This window comes from Euprymna scolopes, chromosome 33 (genome assembly GCF_053919585.1).
Source record: "Euprymna scolopes isolate OS-2025 chromosome 33, ASM5391958v1, whole genome shotgun sequence".
In the NCBI taxonomy this organism is placed as follows: Eukaryota; Metazoa; Mollusca; class Cephalopoda; order Sepiida; family Sepiolidae; genus Euprymna; species Euprymna scolopes.
In genome coordinates, this window is record NC_136514.1 from 70,016,116 (window position 1) to 70,039,237 (window position 23,122).

Here is a 23,122-nt window from a genome sequence, read left to right on the forward strand (position 1 = left end):
CCCCTAAAGCTTCAAACTAAAATTGTAGACATTTTCTAGATGTCTGGTCTGATGTCTCTTTGCAAACAGATTGATACGTATAACATATTTTATCACTACTAATATCACATACTTTAATCGAGGATATACTTACACAAAAAACACATGTTCTATAAATATTGTGAAACGGAACCAAAATTTTGTTTCCAACTAATCTACAACTTTTATATATTTGTAAAGAAACATTTGTGTTTATATTACAAACAATATTGCTTCTGATATTTGCTTGAATATATATTGATTTACATCTGTTAGTGTATCACATGAAAAAGAATAGCTATTTGTACATGTAGATATTGAAATAGGCATAAGTATTAAATGATGAATTTCTGATTGCTTTTCTTTTTTTTTTTATATAGAATCGTATCCACATATTTAGTCCATCATGGCTTCTGTTCAACTGCTGAGGCCTTTGCAAAATCTGCTGGTCAACCTTTTGAAGAAGAAATAACTTCTATAAAAAATAGACAAAGTAAGTCAACAGTTTCTAGAGATAACAATTCTCAGTAACTATGTTCATTTAGTCTCATGAAATCGCATGAAGATTTTTTAATGGATAGAAAAATATTATTTTAAAGTTTAGTGAAAAAATTAAGCAGCAGTCTAATGTTGATTTAAAAAAAAAAAAAAAAAAAAAAAATTAAAAATGTTAATCAGACTAAATCATAATTTTTAGTTGGATCGAGTTATCTCTCGCTATTTTATCTAAAATGACTGTAGATGTTAATTCTAAAATTAAAAAAAAAAGTTCTTGTCAGTTTTCAGAGAACTTGAAATTTGGCTTCTACACATTAACATTTGACATTGATCAAGCTAAATAATTTTTAATTTGATGTAGCATTTTATTTGGATCAGGTTTTTGTCTTTTACTTTGAAAAATAGAAGATAAACTCGTTGAATTCTAAAATGTGAAAATATTTTGAAAACATCTTTTTATTAAAAAAAATATTGCTAAAATAATACTCAGTTCTAAGTGACAGTCTTTTGGATGTTGAAGGTTCAATCCTCAGTACAAACAATACAGTTATGAATTACTGAAGATTTCTACTCGGTTATGACTGACAGAATGAGAGCAAGCTACCCTTGTGGATTAAATAAAGAGTTCTGTTTGAAATTCTGTACAGGTTCTCAAGTTAGGCAGAAAGATTCCCAAGTTTGACGAGATAGATCTGAAAAAGGTCAGATATTCTTGTCTGAAATGTTGTAAGACTAACAGTCAAAATGAGAGCAGTAATTAGAATGATTCAAATACAAAAAAAATAATTTTCAGACAATTTCAAATGTTATTTTTTTATATTGTATAACAAGTTTGCATATGATAAAATTAGAAACATATTTACCGTAGTTACTTAGAATTATTATCTCTAGTAGCACTGCAGTTTCTTTTCAGAATTTTGTTTTTATTTAAAATAGCTGACAAAAACGGATTCAATTTAGTAGACCACTTCAGTTGACAATGTTGCTTGAACCACATTGAGAGGATCGATTATTGAATACAAAAATTGCAAAGATCTTGAGGTGGAAGACTGAAGGAATAAAATATCTGACCAGAGGCAACTTGTTCTAAATATATTCTCTACCACAAATATTTAATGAGTGATGAATCTTTATGAAAAATTCTTTTAATTTTTAATAGTATTTTCAATATAAGTAACTGATTAACTCAAATACATTTTTTTCTTTTTTAACAGAAAGTATTTATACATTTTGTATATTACTGTATTTTCTGCTATATAAGTAATTGTATGCCAATTTAAAAATTTTGAACGTTATTAGATATGGAACTAAACAAATTTAGATTTTTACATTTTCCCTTCAACTAGGTTTCTAACCATCCCAACAAACATGACGCTGGCAGTTTTTGAAACATGCTGGCTTGATAAATTTATAAGCAATAATTTACTCTCTCTCATATGAGGTGCCTTCAATAAGTTTTCACACTTTTTTTCATATCAGCATATTTATTGACAATACACATGAAACTCTAGTCGCCTTCGAAATAATCTCTTCCCACTGCAATGCACTTGTTGTATCATTCCAACAACTTCTGGAAGACCCCATGGAAGTTCTTTTGTGTAAGCAGATAAATGACCCTCCTTGTCTCATAAGTTTTCTTTGAGCTTAGGAAATAACCAAAAGTCACAGGGAATAAGGTCTGGACTATAGGAAGGGTGAGAAACTGTCTTGGTACCTATCTTGGTCAAATAGTCTGTGACAAGGACTGGATCTTCTCTAAGCAGCCTTAGGATAAACTTTACGCTAATCTTCCACATCTTCAGTCCTCGCGAAGAATTGTGTATACAGTTCCCACAATGACATCAAACCATGCACTTATTGTCTCTATAGACACACGACAGTCCTTTATCCAGAAACTACTTTATTTGGCCAATCAACTCTCATGTTCTGACTTTCTTACTCCTCCACACCTCTCACAGACTTTCTGCCTGCCTTGAATCTCTTATGCCATGCAAAAACTGATGCTCAGTTCATCATGCAAGATGACCCACAAGCAGTCTAAAGCATACCATACGTTTCAAGTTTAAAACATAATTTTATTGTATATCGTTCTTATAAAGACTCCTCATGTCCAGATTGCAATTTTGAAATTCATCAGCTGTGACAATTGGCATATTCTAATTCCTGCAGTAGCTGTTCATTTGAACCTGAAATAGTGGTCAGTCATCTCATCAGATAGCAATAACATACTGAATTATCAAGTCTACAACAATTTTAAACACATGTGCAAAAAAGTCTGAAAACTTATTGAAAACACCTCATAGAAGTGTTGGGATGATTACTCAGCAATCAGAAAAAATTGGAACTTTTTATCATATAGGAATCTGGGAAAATTGGAGTCTAATTTCCAATTCATAAAACGATTCTTCTGATTTTTTTGTCTTGACAAAAAAAAAAAAAATAATAAAAAGACAAATGTATTTGTTCCAAGTTGTTCAATTACAACATAAGACTAAGTGCCACAGAAGCACAGGTTATAAATCCCATTCCTAGAATTAGCATTGATTCTCAGTCTAATTGATATTATTTTATTGATTAATTATGGTAAACATTCTAAGGTTCACTTGCTTATTACTTGGGTAAAACTGTTCACATCTATTTGCTAAGCATCTCTGTTGCTTCTCAGGGAATTTGCAGTTGATTTTTAAAAGATTTAAAATACTTTTGGCAAGTTTGTTGAATTTTGCCAGCACTGGCTTGACGCTCATTGTTTGGTCATCGGCTTTTGAAATACATTTTATAGTATTTTTTCAATTTGGAGACAAGTGAAAAATATATATGAAAATCTCATAATGAGTTTATCAAAGTCATGGATAAAATACATGAAGGGAAAACATTTAGAAGTTAGTCAAATTAATAAATTATATCTACATTTACATGTATCCTGCCTCCAATAAAGGAGAATGAGATTTGGATATTTGTTACTGTAACAAGCAGAAAAAAAGATGAAAAAAAAAACAAAACAAATATGATACCTAGTGCAAGTTACTCATCTACTTATATGGATAAGATTGTGTTTAAATTTATTTCGAGCGTTTTGTAGTTCATAATAACATGAGAAACTTTGGTAACCACTCAAAATTGAAAATTAAACAAATTACTGGTAGAAGCACATACAATAAAATCTCAACAATTATGTAAAAATGTCATGTTTTACAAGTATTTTTGTTTAATTTGTGATGTTTCAGCGATTATATCAGATTAGTGGTAAAAAAATTGTGAATATCCCTAAAAAGTTAGAATTGGCTGGGACATTTTACATTAAATTTATACACAAAACATTTCTTACTCAGAATTTTAAAATTTTGTTTTTCATCTAAAAAAAAAAAAAAAAAGGTACTCTCGTTTTGGGAGAGTGATTTAGCTAAAGGTGTTAATCTAATTGTCATCATTTTTATTAATAGTATTACTATTATCATTATCTGTATCTTTTTTTTTTTTTTTTTTTTTTTACAATGAAGCAAAATGATCTATCTGCTGACCAAATCTTTATATTTATAAGAAAAAAATATATAATCATCCTTCTTTCATAGGAGGAAGTCTCTCCTCCCCATTTTAAGAATGGTTTTCTAAATAGGAACCTTACGTAGAAACTCATTTTAACATGGGGACAGGTTTTGTTAACTATTCTGTTCCTACACATTTTCTTCTTTTGTATACCAATTGTTGACTGTTTTGTTTATAAAAATTTCAGTGTTAATGACAAACAAATGCAATTCGGCTTTGTTTTAAAAGAAAAACAAATTTGAACTCAAAATTTTCAATCAATTACAAAGAAAACATTTGAATAAAATATGTGGATTTACTTGTGTAATATACACCCCACTCCCAAGTGTGTTATGTTTTGCAAAATATATGGACATTTTTTTTTTTTTTTTTAAACATTAAATCTATAGTTAAATATGAAATTTATAAAGAATCTGAATCTGTACTTGTATCGAAATTAGGAATATAGAACAAAATTGGTAATTGTATTCGAATTTGGGAAAATTTTGTAATCGTCCCATCGCTAATATGTATATATTATAGCATCTTTAAAAGTGGACATGTCCTTTTTTTTTTTTTTTAAGAGGCTGTGATTTTAATTTTTGTATTTGTTTTAATGAAGAAAATTTAAAGAATTTATTTTAAAAAAAATTAAAAAAATCATGCATGATAAAAAAATTGGTCTGTGGAATTGGTAACCTGAATGCTTGGCTTAAATTCTAACACCTAAAGTAATAGATTTGATGTGTCGACTTTACTGCCCCTTGCCTTTTAACATCGCAGTCTCAAAAAGTGTTTTTTTTTTTTTTTTCACGACCTGCCCCAGCATAGTATAAACACCCCATGTTCAGAATGGCTTTCGAGATTGGGGGGGGGGTTATTCTGAAAGCCGTTCTTAACACAAGGAGATTGGGGTGTTTATAATACGTTGGGGCACGTTGTAAAAATTTACCCAAAAATAATTACAAATTAGCAAACAATATTAACTCTTACAGATTACATTACTTAAGTAAACATTTAAAATTGTCATTGTGTTTTTAACTTAATAATTAGACAAAAACTGATTCTTCAGTTAATGTTTTTTCTGTTCATATTCCATATTTATTTTTTTTCTTTTGTAGGAATCCAAAAATTGGTTTTAGCTGGCCGTATGGGTGAAGCAATAGACACGACACACCAATTGTATCCAGGATTGCTGGATCGTCGAGCCAACTTATTATTTATGCTAAAATGTAGACAATTTATAGAAATGGTAAATGGTACAGACAGTGAAGTACGTGGGGCGGCAATTCGAAGTCCCAAATCACACGGGGGGAGTGGTAGCAGCAGGTCCAGTCCGAGCATGAGCCCTAATCACCATGGTAGTGGTTACAGTTATTATGCTCATAGGACTGTGACCCAACAGCAAGGGAACTCGGCGGGCAACAGCCCTAACCGAAATATTATAACAAAAGGCCACAGTTTGGGCGGCTCACAAAATACTGATCAACAACAGACTTTGTCCGAATCGGACATGAATGCTGCAAATGCAGCTATGAATGGGAGTAACAATAACAATATCACGACACGACTAATTGAAAATGAAGATATTGAAATGAGTGATGGACACTCCTCCTCAGGAAATGGTACCATGAGTAATGGTACTGCGGAAGTTACATATGCCAATGGAAATACTTGTGATGAAGATATTTCAGAGGAAATGGGTAAATATTTGCTTTTTCTTGTGTGTGTGTGTATATATATATATATATATATATATATATATATATATATATATATATATATATAAAATTAAATCCCCCCCAAAACAGTGTTTTATAGTAAACAACTGATGATCCTTTTAAGAACATTATTACTATTGTTTGTTCATGTAAGTAAAACTATTCAGCAATATGGGAGATTAATTGACTTACTAACAAAGGATGCCATATTTAAATTAGTTAAGGGTGGAAAAATTTTTTAAAATGACCATTGCTTGAATAATTCTGTGCTATGAGACGGTACTGTCAAGAATTGTGCATTTCAGCGTACTTAAATAAATAAATTAAAAAACTAGTATAAAAGGTTAGATGTAATTGAATAAACATATTTGCCCATATATATATATATATACATATATACTTATATATATATATAATAAATAAATTCCATGTTAAATCATCCAGAAATTTAGGAATTTGAAAACCATATCTTCAGATTAATTAATAATCATTAATTAAAAAACAATCATTTTATCAAATAGTACAAACAATGAAAAATTTAGTTTAAAAAATAGTTTATCCAGCCATGAAAATTTCATCCATCCTGATTGAGCCATTAGAGCAGAAACTATATATTTCTAATGGGATAGATTTTATGAAAGTGCTGTCTAATCTATATATCTATAAAAGTGAAATTGTCTATCTGCGTGTGTGCATGTGTCTGTGTACATTCCTTACCAAACTATTATCAATTTTCAGTCGACAGATTCGAGATTTGATGTAAGGGGTATTGAGATTTGAGAAAATCTTTTTAATTGGTTTCCAGCCAGAAATTTGGTTGTCAAGAGATTTGACCTTTGAAAAAAAAATTTGGTTGTCAATGATTTGACCTTTGAAAAATACTTCCGCCAAGTTTGGGTTTAAATACTTGAAATTTTTGGACATGGATCAAACTTTTTAATTTCATTTGAGCCAAAAATAATAAATGTTAAAAGGGTCAAAATTGGGGTCAAAGTTAAAAAAAAAATTGACCTCTGCAGTTTCTGCAAAATTACTCGGCCAATTTTTGGTGTAAACATTGTAAATTTTACATAAAGTGTTATTCAGATATAAGGCAAGCTTTTTAATCCGTTTTTGGCTGAAAATTTGTCTGCCAACGGATCAAAGTTCAAAAGATTTTACCTTTGCCGTCTCTAGCAAACTATTCAGCCAATTTTAGGTCTAAACATTTGAAATTTTACATAAAGAGTATTCAGACATGCGGTAAGCATTTTAATCAATTTTTGGGTGAAAAATTTGGCTGCGAAGAAGTCAAAGGTGAAAGAGTTGACCTTTGCAGACTCTACCAAACTTCTCCCTCAATTTTGAAATTTTAGACGTAGGTTACCTGGGCATGAATCAAACATATATGTATGCACATAAAGTTATGAACAGTACATAGAGCCCGAGTAAGCCAGACTGAACTACTAGTGGAATAAATTGCATTAACACTTGTATTTTTTTATTAGTGGTTTTCATTCAAAATTATTTTAGTGTTTTCCATTGAAAACACTGAAGTGTAAAAAAAAATTATATATAATAAAGTATATGCTGTTTTATTGCTAATTGTGTAAACATTTACATGTAAAGATGAAGTCTATTATGCACTAATTCAACTCTGTTGTTATGGGACATATTTTACTGAAAAAATTAGCCATAACCTAATGTAGGAATAAAAGGCAAAAAAACTTTGTCATATAACCTATTAAAAGAAATATGATCAAGATTGAAGCAGCTATTGTGGTTTAAAAGCTGAAATTAGCATATTTATTGGAATGTAGTTGTAAGTCTACATAATTCAGATTACATTGAATCAAAGCACCATTGGATATGGACATTTTACAATCGATGATAAAAACGTTTATATTGATGAGAATAACTTGTCCGCATAATGTTGTCATATATGTTTTTTGTTTTGTTTTGTAAAGTCCACTTTTATTGTAAATATCTGATCACTGAAACTGTTTTACCTTTTTTAAATAATCACTGTGAATGAACAAAATAACTTTTTTGGTTCAGACATACTTCAGAGGGTCTACATGGATGTTTGGGGGGGGGAATATAATACATAATTTTGTTCCCCCATATGAAAAATGTCAAAATCTGATAGAATCTCGTAGAAGGCTTCATTTCTAAGCAAATCTGATGCCAGTTTTGAATTCCACTGGTCAAAAAAATTTAACCATGTGAATTTTTAGGATCACATGTTTAAAAGTGAAAATATACTCATTAAAATATTGCCAGGTGACATCTTGGATGATGTATGGAAAACAGAAAATGCTGCAAATCATCAACCGCTTAGTTACATGCTCATATTTTCAGGATTTTTTCTTAGTTTTTATCATGTGCACATGTGAACAACAAAAAATATCGAGGACATGGAATTACTTTGTGAGACTCCAAAATGGCTAGGCCTATTTTTTGGCTCCAATAATATCAAAATAAAAATCTGATTAAGAAAGGAACATTTCGATTTTGAGTTAACATTCTTATACAGCCTAACATCACAAGTGCATTTGAGAAGGACTTGCCATATAAAATCAACAGTAGGTTCTTTGATAAGACAGGGGTGCGTTTGAAATGAATGTTTCTGTTTAGAGCACAATTGAAGCATGGTAGGTGACTTAATTGGAGCTATTATATATAAAACTAATTTTATAAAATCAACTGAGTTCTCTACAGTGCAATATAGACTACAATGTATTGTGGACTAATTCACTGCGGGGAGGCATGTGAAGTTTCCTTCTCGTGCAATGGGTCACCAAACTAGAGCAGACAATCAATTTGATTGAAAAATGGATGGTTTCATTGATTTCGATAACAATAAAAATATGGGAGTATGAAACATTTGTTGATCATTCAATACAGTGAAATGTCGGGTCTCCCTGCTAGTATATATATGTATATTAATGTTAAGATGATTAATCGGAATTTTGGGGGTTATCGGAATCTGAATCGGAAAACTTATAGCCTTATTTCCGATTCCAAACTGATTCTTTTAATGTTTTAATATTTTTTTTTTTTTTTACAATAAAAAATGAAACCAGCACAACCTGTTTTTTATTAGAAGTTGTTCATTTACAACATAAGACTGAGAAGGGCCATAGAATGGGTTATAAATCTCATTTACAGATTTAACATTGATTCACAAAGTTTAATTTATTTTATTTATTGGTGATTTATTGAGAGATAACTTGTCTATTCCCTTTGTAACTTTTTGCATCTATTCGCTAAATGTCTATATGCCCCAGTCCAAGGGTGTTCACTTGATTATTTAAATGCTCTGGATAAGGTTTTTAAATTTCGTTGGCACCAGCTGTACACTGGTGGTGTCTATCATCTGACTTCTAAAATAATTAAAGTTTTATGGCACTTCTCTTGTGAAAAATATAGATGAAAATCTTTGTGTTTATCAAAATAATAAGCTACATAAAGAGAAAACATTCTGAAGATTTTTTTTTTTTTTTTTAATTAAAAATGAAATGTGTACATTAAACTCATACACGTATCCTTAAATGAAGAATGGGATTGGGACATTTATTACTGTAATTGACAGAAAGAGAAAAGAAATAATAAACAAATATGCAACAAATAAATGTTACCAAAGGCAAGACTCTTCTACGTACCTGAATAAATTGGTGTTTAAACTTTTTTTAAAATGTGTTTTTGGTTCGAAACAAACTTAGTGTCTTCTCTTTGAGTTAGAATTTAAAAAATGGCTGTCCAATAACCCCAGCAGAAGGATCATTGATACCCGCTCAAAATTGAAAATTACACAAATGTTGGTAGAAACACATAAATGTTAACAATTGATTGAAAATGTTATGCTGTATGAGTATTTTGTTTAATTTTCAATTTTTGAGCGATTAAGCAAAAATGAGCCATAAATGAGTATCATTTTATGTTAATTTTATTATGTGAAATTTTAAAATAATTGTTTTTTTGTTTCTTTTCACCATGTAATCATTTAAAAATGTAGAGTTCCATTTTGGTGAAATGATTTCGCTAAATGGATTAACATATTTATTGCTATAATTATTATTAGTAGTAGTGGCAGTAGTATCTGTAATTTGTTTTTCTTTTACAGTAACACAAATCTTATCTAATAATCGACCAAATGTATAGAATTGTGAGAAAAAAAATATGAACTTTTCAAAGAGAGAAGATACAGAATAGTTAACAGAAATCCCTCCTAATGTTAAGAATGCTTTTCTAAATAGTATGTTATAATATAGAAACTCATTCTTGACATGGGACAGGTTTAACTATTGTCTCTCTATACGGTTTTTCTTATTTTGCATACCAATCGTCAGGTAATTTTTTTTTCTAATTGGCCATTTTCGTTCACACAAAAATGACGCCAGTGCACCAAAGTCCATTTTGTCATAAAAACAAATTTCTACAGATAAAATTTTTTTTTTTTACATGTTTATCTATCGAATAAACAAAAGTACATATGAAAAACCATGTTTATTATTTTTTTAAATCCAACAATGGAGCTGAAGTTGATGTTTTGCTTCTAAACAAAATTAACTTTTTTTGACAAACCTCTGTGTGGCATACCAGGAAAATATTTTTTCTAATGAATAAAAGTGAATAAAATTTATTTTTACAAGAATCTTTATACATTCCTCTAGCTAATAAACATGACATTATGCATGAAAAATCACGGTTATTATTTTTAAAAATCCAATTTATATTCTAATACACCTAAAAAAAGAAAGACACGATTCTCCATTTTTAGGCGATTACATGTAAACAGCTTTAAAAATTTAGTGGTAAAAATAAAATTAAACACCAAACAAAAATTGGACAAATTGTGAAAGAATTGAAAAGAAATGAGTCAAAATGTGTCAAGTTGAAAAGCAGGAGGACTGCAAAATGTAATGGTTGGAAATCATTCACAACTGTGGCAATTGTTATTTCAAGCATATTTGACAAAGAAAACCTCAAATAAAATCATCCCATTTCTAGATGCAGCATTGACTCTCCAAGCCTAATTTAATTTGCTTTTAGAAATTTTTATGGTAAGTAAAGTAAATATTTTAGAAAAGCTTTTCACACCTATTTGATAAAAGGCCATATGGTGCCTAGACTTCACACTTTAATATCAAGATTTAAAATGCTTAGACATTTCTTTACTTGTTTTGACCCTGGTGTTGTCTGATCACCATATTCTCTGAAATATTTCATGCTTCCTTATATTTTGTTTGGTTTTGGCACAATTGAAAAATATAGATGAAAATCTCACAAGTTTATCAAAACCTTGGATATAAGGAGCAAATATTTAAAAGTTTGTTAATTAAAAGAAAAGTCTTTTATTTACATTTAAAATACCCCAAACATTTGAGGTTCTTTCTTTTAGGCGATTATGCGTGAACACACTAAAACGTTATTTTAGAATTTAGAATGGGGATTCAGTTGTGCATATAAATATAATGTAAAAAGATCCCATTTCTGATACATTCTAACTTTTTAAGCAGTTAAGTAATTTTTACTACTAATTCTAAGTCCAATCAGTAAAACCATAAAATCACATGTAATTGCTTTATTTTTCATATTACCATCCAAACTTAGGGTTAGTAGTAGGAAAGGAACGTAGCTTTTATAACTTTTAACGACATATTTTATACTAAAGTTTGATTTGGCACATTAACATCTCCAAGATATAAAACAAATAAAGTTGATTACATGTCCTTAAAACATTGTCTGGTCAATAAAGGTGTGATCATTTTGTGTTAAATTTATATATGAAACTTATTTGGTGTTTTATCTTATTTTTACCACTAAATTTGTCAAACTGTTTATATGTAATCACCTAAAAATAGAGAATCATGTTTTCTTTTTTAGGTATATTAAAATATAAGTTTGATTTTTTTTTTTTTTTTTTTAATAATAAACATGATTTTTTCATACGTAATTTTATGTTTATTGGCTAGAATGCATGAAGATTCTTGTAAAAATAAACTTTATTCATTTTTACACTATACAGAGATTTATCAAAAAAGTTAGTTTTGTTTTAGAAGCAAAACATCGACTTCAGCTCTGTTGTTGGATTGAAAAAATAATAAACATGGTTTTTCATATGTAATTTTATGTTTATTTGCTAGATAAAATTGTACAAAAAAGTAATTTGTTTTTATAACAGAATGAACTTTGGCACACTGACACACTTTTTGGCATACTCTTTGTGCGAACCAAAATAGTGAATTGAAATATGGCATGCTGGCATCTCAAAAAAGAATTACAGATTATTTTACATTAAATTTATATTCAAAACTTATCTTCCACTCTAAGCACTAAAATGATTGATTTTCTTTCAAGTTTTTTAAGATTTTCACCCATAATCACCTATAAAAGTAATATTTCATTTTGGAATGGGAATTTAGTTGAGTGTTAATCTACAAATTTGTCATTATTTTTATCGCTTTTTTTTTTTTTTTTTTTTTTACAGCAAAGCAAAGCAATTTAATAACTCACCAAATTTTTATAATTAAAATAAAACTTTTTCATTCATAGAAAGTATGCACAGAATAGTTAACAAAGCCCACACCCTCCCCATGTTAAAAATGGTTTCCCAAATAGTAACATTATTTAGAAAATCGTTCATAACAATGAGAGGAGGTCTTGTTAAATATTTTGTTCTTACATCGTTTTCTCATTTTACCTACCAATCATCGACTATTTTCAACTGTTTATGAAAACTTTCAAGTAACATGTGCACTAATCTGGTTTTGTTTTAAAATCAGAATTAATCTTTTGTCGTTTTACAATTGTCAATCAATTACAAGGAAAACATTCGAGAAAAAATATATGCAAAAATTACCCGGGGTTTTGTAATAATTTGAAAATTTGCAAAAAAATCAAAATCAAAACAAAACATCTTTTAATTAAATATTTATAAATTTTAAAAGAATTGAGATCAGAAATCGAATTGGAAATTTAGAATGGAATTGGTAATTGTATCAGAATTGGAAAAATTTTGTGAATCATCTCATCACTAATATATATATATATATATATATACACACACACACACTAGCAGGGAGACATGTTATCCAGGATTGAATGTAGATCAACAAATGTACCACCTTCCCATACTTTCATTGTCATTAAAATCAATGAAATCACCAATATTTTTCTTTATTTTTTTTCTTTATCAAATAGATTGATTGCCAGCTTTAATTAGGGACTTCACAGTGATTTAGTCCACAATACATTGTAGTCTACATTGCCCTGTAGAGAATCTGTTCTTGATTTTATAAAATTAAATATGGCTTCACTTTACCTTTTAAAATGTAAAAGTCAAGTATCATGGTTCAATTATGCTGTAAACACATTCATTTTGAACAGGTCCTTCAAACAACCAATTGTTTATGAAATTTTACATAATCACTTGAGTAAAAGTTATACGTACAAAGTGAAGTATCATGATTCAGTTGTTCTCTAAAAAGAAACATTCATTTTGAACATGCACCTGTCTTATAAAGTGTCTACAGTTGATTTTATATGCTGGACCTTTCTGCTTGTGCAGTGATAAAACTTCTCAAATGCACTTCTGATGTTAGGTTGTATAAAAAAAGTGTTAATTTGGTCAAAATCAGACTTCCTTTTTTAATTGGATGTTTATGATTATCGATTTTCGATGCTTATCAAATGCACTCTGATACAAAACCTGTGTAAGAAGGCTCCAAGTACCTTCATGTGAAATTTAAAAAAAAAAAATCAACCCAGCCATTTCCATCAAGAACAAATTCAACACACACACACACACATACACACACAACACAGTTGCTTTTAAATAATGTTTTTGTGTGTGTAAAGATTAAAATCTTAAAAGAAATTTTGAATAGTAAATCAAATTAAAATCAAGTTCCATCTGTGTCTATTTACTCTTACCGCAGCTGTTTATGCTTTATAAATTCCCTGGAAAAAAGTTGTCTGAGTAATAGCTACCAGTTGTAAACTAATAAAATGGCGTGTGTTTGTGCTAAGCAGTTTGGAAGTTTGTTGTAATGCTGTGTGGTAAGTGGAGGCTTTTTATTGAAGTGAGTAAGCAGGGAAGCCATATTGAAATTTAACTCCATCATTCTGAAAGTGTTTGAAAATACAATCTATTAAATTCTGAAACAAATCTAAGCAGCCAATCAAAGTGCTTGAAGCTGTAAAACTGAAATGACAGGCAGCATCCATTATTTACAAATTAAATGAGTATTAGATGACTGTTAATAAAATGAAATAATCATGGATGGTGTATTAACTGAACCCGATGAAATATTTGTTAACAGTGTAAACTGAGGTAGTAGGAGGACATAGCAATGAGGGAGAAAATATTTTGCTATTACCTGTAAATATTACTTGTTTGGGGAAAGTGGTTCTCTTCAGAATTATAGTAGGAATGTAGTATATTGAATCAAATCCAATGTTAATAACCGCAAAGCATGCATTAGGCATTAACAGGTAACATGGCCATTGACTCCAGTGTTTTTCCTCTGTCTTTTCAGAGACGGCAAAATTTGACTTTATTTTATTAATTATATATATATTATATTTTATTGTCATTTATTTATATATATTTTTGTTTTTAGAGGTGGATTCTCCTTCTCAGAAACGACAATTGTGTGGTGGAAACCAAGCAGCCATTGAAAAAATGTTGCAGTTTGGCAGAGAACTTCAGGGAATGAGTCAACAATTACGGAGGCAATATGGCAAAAATGAGACAAACAAAAGAGCATTACTGGTAATGCATATATTCTCTCTCTCTCTCATATACTAGCGGGGGGGGGGGAGGAGGAGGGGGGGATGCCTGGCTTTGCTTAGGCGTAAAATATGATATTTTAATTTGTCCAGATTTTGTATATATTATTAGTCATGATTTCAAGTAAAAAAAAAAAAAAAAAGTATTTGGGGGCCATCAGCAAGAATCAAAACCAAAACTGTAGTATTCAAAGCATTTATCTAAGCAAAAGAAAGAAAAAATGCACCAACGTGACCTGCATATGAACTGATTAAAAATTAAAAATGAACTAACATGGCTGTACAACATGTATAACAATTTTTTCAATTTTGTCCGATTTTTGACCTCTTATACCTATTTTAACCTAAAGATCCATAAAAGAACGGTCTGTAAAAAATCCAATCATTTGAAGCCCCTAATGCTGCTCTGCGACTTAGTTTCAGAGAAGATACAGTTTGAAAATATGAAGACACAAACAGACAAACATATAGCCTTTTCTATATTAGATATATATCCTTACTCCTATAAATTTGAGTTTTTTTTGTGTATTGATATTCATATTAAAACCCTTTTTTCTATTTATTTAAAAGTAAAATAAAACTTTGTTAATATATGGATTGTGGAATTGCATTTATCTGCAAAAGATCTAGCTAATTTGTAAATTCTTTTAAACATTCATTTCAATTGATTCCCTATTAGTTTTTTCGGTTTTCTTATGTGATGATCATCTTTAGTTAACTACTAGCAGTTCCGCCCGGCTTTGCTCAACCCTATGTACTGTTCATAAAATTATGTGCTTATGTATACATAAAAAAGTGTGAATATGTAAAGTAATGTCTTTCTGTATAGTCTTCCTTAACTACCATAGAGAAAAAACAGACATTTTCACTTTTATAGATATATAGATAGATAGGTAGATAGATTGGATGCAATATATAGTAATAATGTAAAAACAAAAAAAGACTTGTGCACCACCACCAAGAATCGAAACCAAAACGTTCAGCTCACAATTTATTTTGCCTCTGCCGTCAATGACCATGCTATGAAAACATGTTTACTGCAAGGCTAAAAATTAAAACATGAACCAATAGTGACAACATTATGCATTCGTAATGCCGGCGTTTGACCTTCACCTGGCAAATTTCATTTTTTTAAATTTTCACACTTGCACCGATTTTTCTAGGCTAAAACACAAATATAAAGTTTTGCATGGATTCAAATACCTTATATATGAAGTTTCATGTCTGTAGACCAAAAACTTTAGGAGGAGTTTGGTAGACAAAATTTGTTAAACAAAAAAAAAAAAAAAATATATATATAAAGATATATATGGAAACAATTTTGTGTTTACTATAAACTTTTTACGCAAATATTGTGCAAGTATAAATCATGTAGAATATCTGCATGAATATAATTACACGTAATAGTTAACTAAAGATGATTATCCCATTAGAAAACCGAAGCAACTAATAGGGAATTAATTAAAATGAATGTTTAAAAGAATATGCAAATTAGCTAGATCTTTTGCTAATGAATGCAATTCTACGATCCATATATAAGAAAATTGTATTTTCTTTTTAAATAAATAAAAAAGAGGGTTTTTAATATGAATATCAATACACACAAAAGAAAAACGAATTTATAGGAGTATAGATTATGCATAATTATATTCATGCAGATATTCTACATGATTTATACTTGCATAATATTTGTGTAAAAAGGTTATAGTAAACATAGACGTGTATATATATTTGTGTGTGTGTGTGTGTATATATATTTATATTTGTTTAAAAAATTTTGCCTACCAAACTCCTGTCTGTTTTTGTTCTACAAACATGAGACTTCATATACAGGGTATTCAAATCCATGCAAAACTTTATATTTGTGTTTTAGCTGGGGAAAATGGGTGCAAAAGTGTAAAAATTAAAAAATGGAATTTGCCAGGTGAAGGTTGAATGGCAGCATTATGAATATGCATGCGTAACGTAATAGCTATTAGTTCATGTTTTGATTTTTAGCCGTGCAGCAAACCTGTCTTCATAGGTCAGGCATAAACGTCAAAGGAAAAAGTAAATCCTAAGCTAAATGTTTTAGTTTTGATTCTTGGTGGTGGCGCACATGTCTTAACTTTTTTAAGTCATTACTATATATTGAGTCCAATATAATAAATACGAAATCTGCATTAATCAAAATATCATATTTAAGCATATTTTACAACCAGGCAATGCAGAGCATCCTGCTATATATATATATATATATATATATATATATATATATATATATCCATTTTAAACAATAACAAATTTTTAAAAAACTTAACACTTCACTGCATCTTAATGGTAAACCTGATCATCTTTTGCATTTTTATTCAACAGGTCCGTATACATTTGAATGTGAATTCACACGCGATAGAATTGAATTTTCAACAATCAAGTTGCATAATCTTAATTTATTTAACAATGTGTCTCATTGAATAAACACCACACTTACTAAAGCTAGTAAAAGACGATAGACTACAATCTATTACTGTAAGGAAGCAAAATAATTCTATTTTAATGCAACAATGTTATCTCAATCAAACTAAATAGATATACTTTTGACGATTGAAAGAAATTATGAAAACTTATTAAATAACTAAAAAAAATACTCCTCCCAGGACGGGTAAAATTAATTTTCCCTTACGAGAATTAAAATCAAGATATGATATTAAACCTTATGCCTAGAATACTTATTCTAATCGTTATCAAAATCGATTACATGATTTTGACTCTAGAAAATGTCTTAGATTTAAGACTTAAACTTATAAAGAATTTGAAATTCAGGAAATCTTGTTTAATTCCTGTCTAATATAACTATAGATTTAATTTAACGCAAATCTCGTATATTTAAATTTTCAGATAAGAGGTTGTGCCCATATTACACCTTCTAAACCCTTTAAAATAAGCTAAAGTTTATTGATGTGTAATTGTTAAAATTTCACAGAACTCTGAGGTTTCCACTCCTATTTTATGTGATTTGTATGAAACTGATTTGAATGTTGCAAGTTAGTACTGATGTCAATCCAGTCTGTGTTGCAATGAAAAGTTTTCACATCAACAAAACCAGATGTCCTAGTTTATATGTTACCCCTACAGGGCAGCTCAGGTGCATAGGCTTGCGGGTTGAGATGCAGCTGTAACCGATACCTGTGGCGTCACCTGTGTTTTCGTCTAGTGGTCAAATTCGTCTCCATCGCCGTCGGTCGTTCTCCGGTTCCACTTTCAAATCAGCTTCCAAACGTCACCTGGGCTATCGGAGAAATATATTGGATTCACAACGGCGTTTCCAATTAAAGAAAAGAAAGTCAAAGCTTAATTGGTTTTTCTTAACATAGAATTGATTATTGTCTTCAGTTTTACAAATAATAGTTACACACTGGCCTAGTCATGCAACTTAGAGGGCTGGCAGTTTTCTTTCCTTTTCCAAGCACTTCGTTCTTTTTCTACCGCCAGTCTACGGGGAAGGATCAGCTGACAGAGACGCGCGTATTGGAACGTGTCGCAAAAAGAAGAATCTCTCTCTCTCCCTTTCCTCACCTCGTTTTATCAATATCGCTAGCTGTACCCCCCCATACCTCTCCAAGCATGTCCACAGGTGGCGGTCAACCAATCAGCAGCCGCACCTTTGTTCGAAGGGCGGGGGCAGTAAGGTCTTGCTTGGTTGCCAAAGAGAAAGAAAATAAAATAATAAAAGCGACCCTTACATTTATTTAAGCAGAAGAAAAGGAAAGAAAAAATTTTCCTTTCTCATCTTCTCTCCTCCACCTCCTCCGTCCCATCTGCGAGGAAATAAACGTTCTCATGCCAGGGATACGAAATGTCATGCCTAATTAGCCTCAATGGACCCACCACGCGGGTAGGTCTTAGGGTGGTCTCTCCCTGCATCACTGGACGACATCTCTATCGGCGATCTATCAACACAGTCCGTCTGTTAATTTTCAGAATTATTTTTATAACTTATTCTGGCATTGACATGCGCTGTGGTATTCTCGGGGAGGGGAGATCATTTTGATTATCCACCAAGAAACAGACATATTCTGTTTAAAACAACATCAAATCATCATCATTAGAATTCAGCCGTGCGAATTACTCTGAATTCGTGTCAATGAGACCACCCAGGCAACAAGCTGTTCCTTAATCAACTAGCAAGGTCTCTCAGCATCGCTCGGTCCCCATCGGGTTACATCTCGCCCTCTACCTGTTTTGTCTTTTACTTTGTAAATGACACCCGAACCCCAACCCCTTGCTCGGACAGTCCATAACAGGAAATATTCAAGTTCTCAGATCAATTGTCTCTCGTGTGAGAAGGAGGGCGATAGAGAGAGAGAAAAAAAATAATAATAAAACAACTAAAAATCACAACCTGCCAGCCATACTCAAAAAAAAAAAAAAAAAAAAAAAAAAAAAAAAAAGAATCGAATGAGAATTTTAAAAAAATCAAAAAAAAAAGGATAATTGTTCACTCAAAAGTTCAAGAGTCTTCACATAGATGTCAACCAAAAATCAACAATTGTTCTCTTTTTTTTTTCTTTTTTTTTTTTTTTTTTTCCGGACCCTCCCCTTTGTGTATGTGCATGTATGTGTATTTTAGATCAGGTAACGGGAGAAATGACAATTCGATTAGGGACTAAGCATGCAATAAAAATGTCTTTCAGTTCATTACGAAAATGAGGTCTCTCCCACTTACATTTACGCGCCATTCTCCTCGTCTTTGTTATGTCCCTTTTTCTTTTTTTCATTTCCTGACAATGTCCAACTCTAACAGCAGGTGCCAATGTTTTGGCTACCATCTTGGATATCTCTTTTGCAGGTGGCGTTCCCACCTGGACCTCGATCTCCTCTATCGGAGACTACAGCTCTTTTACTCTGTCTTGATCTAGACATGGTGCTATCATTGGCATCCCCTCTTCACTCAGGTGCTCGTATTTTCCGTGTCTTAGTTTTACCCCACCTTTTTCTATGTCTTTCCATACCAACCGTGTTATCACCATATGATGATGACCACAATGGCGTGCCTCCTCAGCCAGGCCACTATGTTAACCATAATGTTGTTGGATGCACAAACCAAGGCGTGGATTGTTCTCTATATGTTGATTTTTTTTTTTTTTTTTTTTTTTTTAATTGCATACAGCTCGGGACATATCCATCTAATTGAGCGTCAACTTGAACAATGGATTGACAAAATAAAAAAAATGGACAACTAAGAATGGCTTCAAATTTTCTATTAACAAAACAAAATGTATACACTTTTGTCAACTAAGAAAACTGTACCCAGATCCTCTTTTAAAATTAGATGATACTCTTATTCCTGTTGTAAATGAACATAAATTCTTAGGGTTTATACTAGACAAAAAACTTAAATTCATCCCTCACATAAAACACCTTAAAAATAAATGCAATAAAACTCTCCAGCTAATGCGGGTCATTGCCCACACAAATTGGGGAGCGGACAGACAAACCCTAATAAAGTTATATAGATCACTAGTGCGATCAAAACTAGATAATGGCAGCTTCATTTATGGTGCCACCAGAAACTCTTACATAAAGATATTGGACACCATTCAACATCAGGGCCTCAGGCTTGCACTGGGAGCCTTCCGAACTTCCCTCATCAATAGTCTCTATGCAGAAGCCAATGAATCCCCATTATCAATTTGACGCGATAAACTAGCCTTGCAATACTTGACCAAAATTCTCTCTTGCCCAGACAATCCTGCTTACGACTGCGTTGCAAACTCACTAGATTACTCGTTCTATGATAGGAAAAAATCACAACCAACAAATCCAGCCGTAACTGTACCTTCAATCCAAATTACTAAAATCTATATGACCAAAAAGTAAAAGCTATAAAACCTTTTGTTCTCCATACAAAACCACTAGTAGAAGATGCAGGTATCACAATCACCAATATCCATAATGTCAACCAACTAAGCCTTCCACCCTGGCTACTAAAACAACTTGAAATTATCTTTGAATTAAATAACCTCCCAAAAAATCAAACCCATCCACTAACCTATCAAGAAAAACTCCTTATCATTCAGGAAAAATACCCAAACCCTTAGTACATCTACATAGATGGCTCCAAAGACAGCAACAGAACTGGATGTGGAGTCGTATCCACTAACATTACCTTATAGAAGCGACTACCATACCATGCCTCAATTTTTAGTGCCGAAGCCACAGCCTATGGCACTAGACCTCATTACTGACCTCGCCCACAACAAATTTATAATTTTTTCAGACTCCCTATCAGTACTTGAATCCTTAAATAATAAAAATTTAAATGACTCGCTGCTCATCAAACTATTACAAAAAATACACCCTCTTTCACAAAACAAAAGTATTAAATTCTGCTGGATCCCCAGTCATTTTGGAATTCAGGGCAATGAAAAAACCGACATAGCTGCCAAAAATGCTTTAAAACTCCTTAAAAGCAATATAAAAATTCCACATTCTGACTACAAACAACAAATAAATAATCTCATTATGAAGAAATGGCAAGAAAGATGGAATAACTGTCCAAATAATAAACTTTTCAAGATCAAACCCACAATAGAAGAACGATTACCAGATGCCAGAAGATCGCGTAGAGAGGAAGTGATTTTGTCCCATATTCGCATAGGACACACACACATAACCCACTCCTTCCTGATAAAAAAAGAAGACCCTCCAAAATATTTTGCATGCCAAGAACCTTTTATGCTAAAACACTTTCTTTTGGATTGTGATGATCTCGCGCATATCTGGAAAAATTATTACAATTTCAACACTATGAAAGAACTATTTAAAAAAAAAAAAAAAAATTCCAACAAAATAACATTTCTGAAAAAAGTAAATCTATATAAAAGAATATAACTTTAATTCAATCTAACTTTACTACACACCCGAAAAGAAAAAAAAAAAGAAGCACATCATCTAATGACGCAAAAAAGGCTGGCTTGACTTACTGAATAAATTAAAACATCTAATCCATACAAAAAAAATGAAACTCGGCATTATATAACCCCCTAGAACACAAAAGGTTGATATGCCGTAAAACCAAACCTTGGTCAATGTAGTGGAAACCCTTCATACTGAGACAATTACTATTTATTTGAATACTGCCAGAGAGTCTCCTTTTTTGTTTTCCCCCACATTAAAAATGACCTTGTATCTAATTTGCTTTCGTGATAGGTTTAAAAGCAATGCCAGTTTTTGTTTTTGATTAACTACGTTAAATTTGAATGCTTTACACTTCTGGTTGCGTCATGGAGTAGTGGTAAGATGTCAGTTTTTTTTTTTTTTCACTTCGCGTCATGGGTTCGAGCCTGCCTGCCTACTACCACTTTCGTTTTTGCTCAGTACACATCTACAAATACCTGGGCAATGCCAGGCATCCAGGCTAGTTAATCATAATGAAATAATTATAAGATCCAACCAGTCTTAAATATTAAGCCAAATCTCATTATCCCTTTCAAAAGAGATGCGAAAATGTAAGTGCAAGTTTTTTTGTTTTTTTTTCTTTTTGTATAAATTATAATTTTTCTGAGTAAGTATTTCAGTGTGGAAAAAAAACTTGTAAATGCATTTTTTTTTTTAACATTAAATGTGTTTGTGGACTAGTTCGATTATCAAGTTCTGGTGGATATAATTGTGTGATATCAATCTTAAATCTCAGATTTGTTTCTTAAATTTGGTAGGAGTTTGTTACACTTCACATTATATTGCAAATCGCATGACGCTTCCTCTTTTCCAATGGAATTAATGTTATAGCCCTGTTAAAGGGTTACAAAGGAAAATGGAATGCCAAAATAAAGTAACAGCATGTGTTGCAAAGCATAAAATAGATGAGTTGTTCTTCATAGTGGACGAATGACCTAGGTTGGTCCACCGGATTGACAATTTACGGCTTAGTCTTCTGGTCTTTGAGATTCGAATAGTTTATTAGTCGTGGGGGATTCATTGTTCACGGGGAAATTTTTTTTGACCTACAAGGAAAATGTTTTATTGCCATTTTCCTTTGTATTAATCATGAGAATCTAATAAAACAATTGATTAGTTGTGTGCGTAGACTCCGCCACCCACAAGTAATTAAAGGCCAATAAACCTCGCCTAGGTCCCCATTTGTAATAATCCATAAAACAAGGGACGATATTGTCCCAGGGGTTTCCACTAGTGTTGTTAATCTGATGAACTGTTTATTTTGAAGGGACATGATGTAAAACGGCCCGCAGTTCTTCCAGATTGTGGCAAAACAGTTTAAGTGCTATTATTTTGCTGCACGTAATATCTTTGAGTGACGTTGACTCTCAGTAAATAATGTTCCAATACTGGTAAAAATAGTTGCGGCTGGTACCTGTTATGGTATAGCTGAAGTTTTCATATCTGGTGAAAAATCATGGGTGTCTGTTGTACTTTTTATTTTCGTTTTGCAAAAATTATAAATTGGCTGGTTCGATAATTTAAATTCATGAACCCAGCATGATCCAAGTAGGTTAGTGGTATCCCTTAATACATAAGCTTTTAATTTTTTTGTCTTTCCCAATGTGATGTTCGCTAAAAATTCACCTTCGAAATTAATTTGTGTG

The 23,122-nt window shown here is 31.3% G+C and overlaps 1 protein-coding gene across 3 annotated transcripts in view; it reads left to right on the top strand.

Moving 5' to 3' along the window:
- The window catches only part of LOC145258286 (ran-binding protein 9-like), a 209,088-nt gene that overhangs the window by 179,544 nt on the left and 6,422 nt on the right, over nucleotides 1-23,122 (top strand). For all 3 annotated transcript variants that reach the window (XM_080116296.1, XM_080116295.1, XM_080116297.1), the window contains 3 exons: nucleotides 399-511; nucleotides 5,163-5,744; nucleotides 14,369-14,520. In XM_080116296.1, the coding sequence (XP_079972422.1) occupies nucleotides 399-511; nucleotides 5,163-5,744; nucleotides 14,369-14,520 (847 nt within the window). The remainder of the gene's footprint in view (nucleotides 1-398; nucleotides 512-5,162; nucleotides 5,745-14,368; nucleotides 14,521-23,122) is intronic.